Raw genomic sequence first — 3,036 nt, forward strand, 5'->3', positions numbered from 1 at the left:
GGGGTGACAATTGAAGCTCCAAGTCCCACCGTCTGAAGCTGAGAACGAGAGGGGGGCACCCAGGAGAGGCGAGAGGCCAGGCCAGGTTCAAACTAGACTTCTCTGTGGGAGAAGCTGCCAAAACCTCGCCCTCGCCCTCTGCGAACGGGCACAACGACGGCACCCTTTCCACCGCCGGGGAGCCTCTGGGCCTCCCTCCCTCACAGGGCTCCTTCTTCTGGTGTGTCAGGACCCGTCAATGCCAATGCCACCTTTTCCAGCCATCAGGACCTCAGCGGGCCTTCACGTGCAGCAGTGATGGGGATGACGACATTCTGTGGCGCCCCTCCCAACGAGCACTGACTGAGGGCTGATTAAGGCTCAGCCACGCACACCCGCATCTCCCTGCGTCCTCGAACAAGGTCTGCGCAGCCCGGCTGGGGCGCTCTATCTTTGCATCTCCTCTCCACCGGCCCACGGCACCGTGTCTTCTAACTCTGGCCCGGCCCAGTTTAGAAGTAGGCCTTTGAAGGTGGGAGTGGGAGAATGGTGTGTTGAAAGTTACTGGTCCAGCTTGACCAGACAAAAAGCCAGCCCTGGCACTGCACCGCGCTGCACCAGGTGTGTGGACCAGGGCTGCCCAGCCAGTTGGTCCCAAGAAGCTCCAGCCCCTTGGGACCTACTGTAGCTGGGCTGGGGTGGCGGGCAGTGCCTGGGGCCGGAGAGAACCTCCCATTCCTGGGGGCCAGGCCCTGAGCAGGATGCTGCTTGCAGAGTGAGGGAGGCAGGCAGGTGCACGCTCAGCTCCAGTCCGCGGCCTCAGACTCGCTTTCCTCTGCCTGGCAGATGGGACACTAGCTGTCTCCACGCATTTCCTTGTCTTGTCTGCCACCCCCCTGCCCCCGTTTGAAATTAGAGTTCCCGTTGTTTTGCATCCCTTATCTTACCCATATTGTTTTTAGTACTTCTTTGTTATATTTTTTAAAAATTTGGTTCTGGGTATTCTGAGGAAGATGACCAGTGACACGCAGGGAAGGCCATGCGCCAGGCCCCAGGGACCCAGCAGTGTGTCCAACCAGCCCCGGGCCCCGCTCACCCTTGATGATGTGCCGGATGATCTTGCCGGAGCTGCCGCGCATGTTCAGGATCTGGTGCACCCGCTGGCGGATCTGACAGGGCGGGGAGAGCAAAGCGTGAGCGTCAGTCCGCGGGGAGGTCTTACTGGGAGCATTCAGCCCTGAGCCTGGGGACGGCCCTGGCTCTCGTGGAGAGCGAGGGGATTCCGGGAGCCGTGCCCTGCTCGGTCCCTGCGTCGCCTCAGCAGAGCCCGCCTACCTGGGGGACGTTGGCATTGCAGATCTCTGCCATGATGTAGCAGATGTGCTGGAGGACGAAGAGGCCCGCGTCCAGGCGTCGCAGGTAGAACTCGTTATCTGTGCTTTTGTCCAGGATCTCGCCGCGCCGGACCGCGTCCTGGAAGGGAGCGGACATTCGGGAGTTTTAGATGGACAGTGAGCGGGAGGCAAGACGGGCGACTGTCTGTCCGTACTGTACAGAGAAGAGCAGCCACAACCACAGCCCACCGTGGCCTGTCTACTGTTCTCCACTACTCTACCGTCGTGATCTCCTGCTCCTTGCTCCTCAGACCCCAGAGACCCCAGGAGTGGAGCCCACACGCCTCCCCCGACCTCCCAATCCTCCACGCACAGGATGAGCCAGGGCCAAAAGGACCTCCGCCACCCAGTCAGCCTAAGAACACGAGCATAAAGCTAAGTGTTCCGCTTGCACGAATGCTTTCCTTTTGGGCTCAGGCCTCTGAACTAGCTCTCTGCAGGGCGTACTTCACTGTCCTCCCGTTCCAGCCAAGGAGGAAGGGCTCTTCCCTGCAGGCCTCTGGGTACACGCGGGACAGGGCACAGGCACCCAGCGTGTCCGCACTCGCCCGCTGTGGCCCCAGTCTCTCCATTTCATTCTCAAGCCCCACAGTCCTCGAGGGCAAAGAAATGCCACCATCTTTTCATCCCGGTTGTCCCAGGATCTGTTTGAAGCCCCTCATAGGCAGTGGGGGTCCTTCGCAGATTGCTCAGGCATGGCACTCCCAGCCGCTCTTCTCTAGAGAGTTCTGACACAGCTCTATCGAGCTGCCCTCCACAGACCGCACAATTCACCCACTGAAGACAGACAGCGTACTAGCCTTACGGGTGGGCAGCACTGGGCACTCGTCACCACAGCCCATGACGGACCGCCTTCCTCACCCCACCAGGGAACCTCGGCGAGTGGAGTCTTCAGATGGGTCTGCCAAGATAGCTCTCCTCTCTCCCGCCAGGACCTTCCTACCACCCCTCCGAGGGAAGGCGGCCTTAAGTCCCACACGATTTAAAAGCTAGACCTCTACCACAAAGGAGCCCTGGAGGCGGAGTGGTTATGCGTTGGGCCACTAACTGCAAGGTCAGCAGTTCGAAACCACGGGAGACAGCTGTTCAGCTCTCGTGCAGAGCTGCACTCTTGGAAACCCACTTGACTAAGCCCACCCTGTCCTGAAGGGCCACTATGGGTTGGCATCGTCCAGCCCAAGCCATTGCCATCAATTTGATTTCAACTCAGCGACCCAAGGTGGTGAGCTTGGGGCTCTTCCACCAAGCCTCCCCTGGTGATTTTAAGACGGCTCACTGGAGGCGAGAAGCCTCAGGGAAAGCTACTGCATGGCACAGCACGGCACGGCCCCACTGTCCCAGCCACCAGCCACTCCCTCCGCCTCCCCAGGCCGGTTTCCGAAGGTGGACCTGGAGCTGGCTGAAGCTTGGCCTGCGCTCCCAGCTCAGCAAGCACTCCCGCAGTGACCCAGGCACGCAAGACAGCCGGCTTGGGGTGCTCTCGGGAGTGAGGTCTGGCGGGGGACTCGCCCTGAGAATAGTGGTTTCCATGTGGCGCTTTTCAGAAAAGCTACCGTTTCTTAATTCTGTCAGTCGTTGTGTGGCCATGGCTCTCTGACGACGCGGGCACCTGTCACCGACAGAGGCCCTTGGGACCGTGCCTTCCACTCGCCCCAAACTCGGA

The 3,036-nt window shown here is 60.4% G+C and overlaps 1 protein-coding gene across 1 annotated transcript in view; it reads right to left on the minus strand.

The window, feature by feature from the left end:
- CTNNBL1 (catenin beta like 1) overlaps positions 1–3,036 on the minus strand; it is a 174,012-nt gene that overhangs the window by 7,483 nt on the left and 163,493 nt on the right. The window contains exons 14-15 of the mRNA XM_004697979.2: positions 1,315–1,452; positions 1,076–1,148 (exon numbers count right to left, since the gene is read on the minus strand). Coding sequence (XP_004698036.2) covers positions 1,076–1,148; positions 1,315–1,452 — 211 coding nt within the window. The remainder of the gene's footprint in view (positions 1–1,075; positions 1,149–1,314; positions 1,453–3,036) is intronic.

The sequence above is a fragment of the Echinops telfairi genome, unplaced genomic scaffold, assembly GCF_000313985.2.
Source record: "Echinops telfairi isolate 266 unplaced genomic scaffold, ASM31398v2 ScPeMD7_5592;HRSCAF=6446, whole genome shotgun sequence".
Lineage (NCBI taxonomy): Eukaryota > Metazoa > Chordata > Mammalia > Afrosoricida > Tenrecidae > Echinops > Echinops telfairi.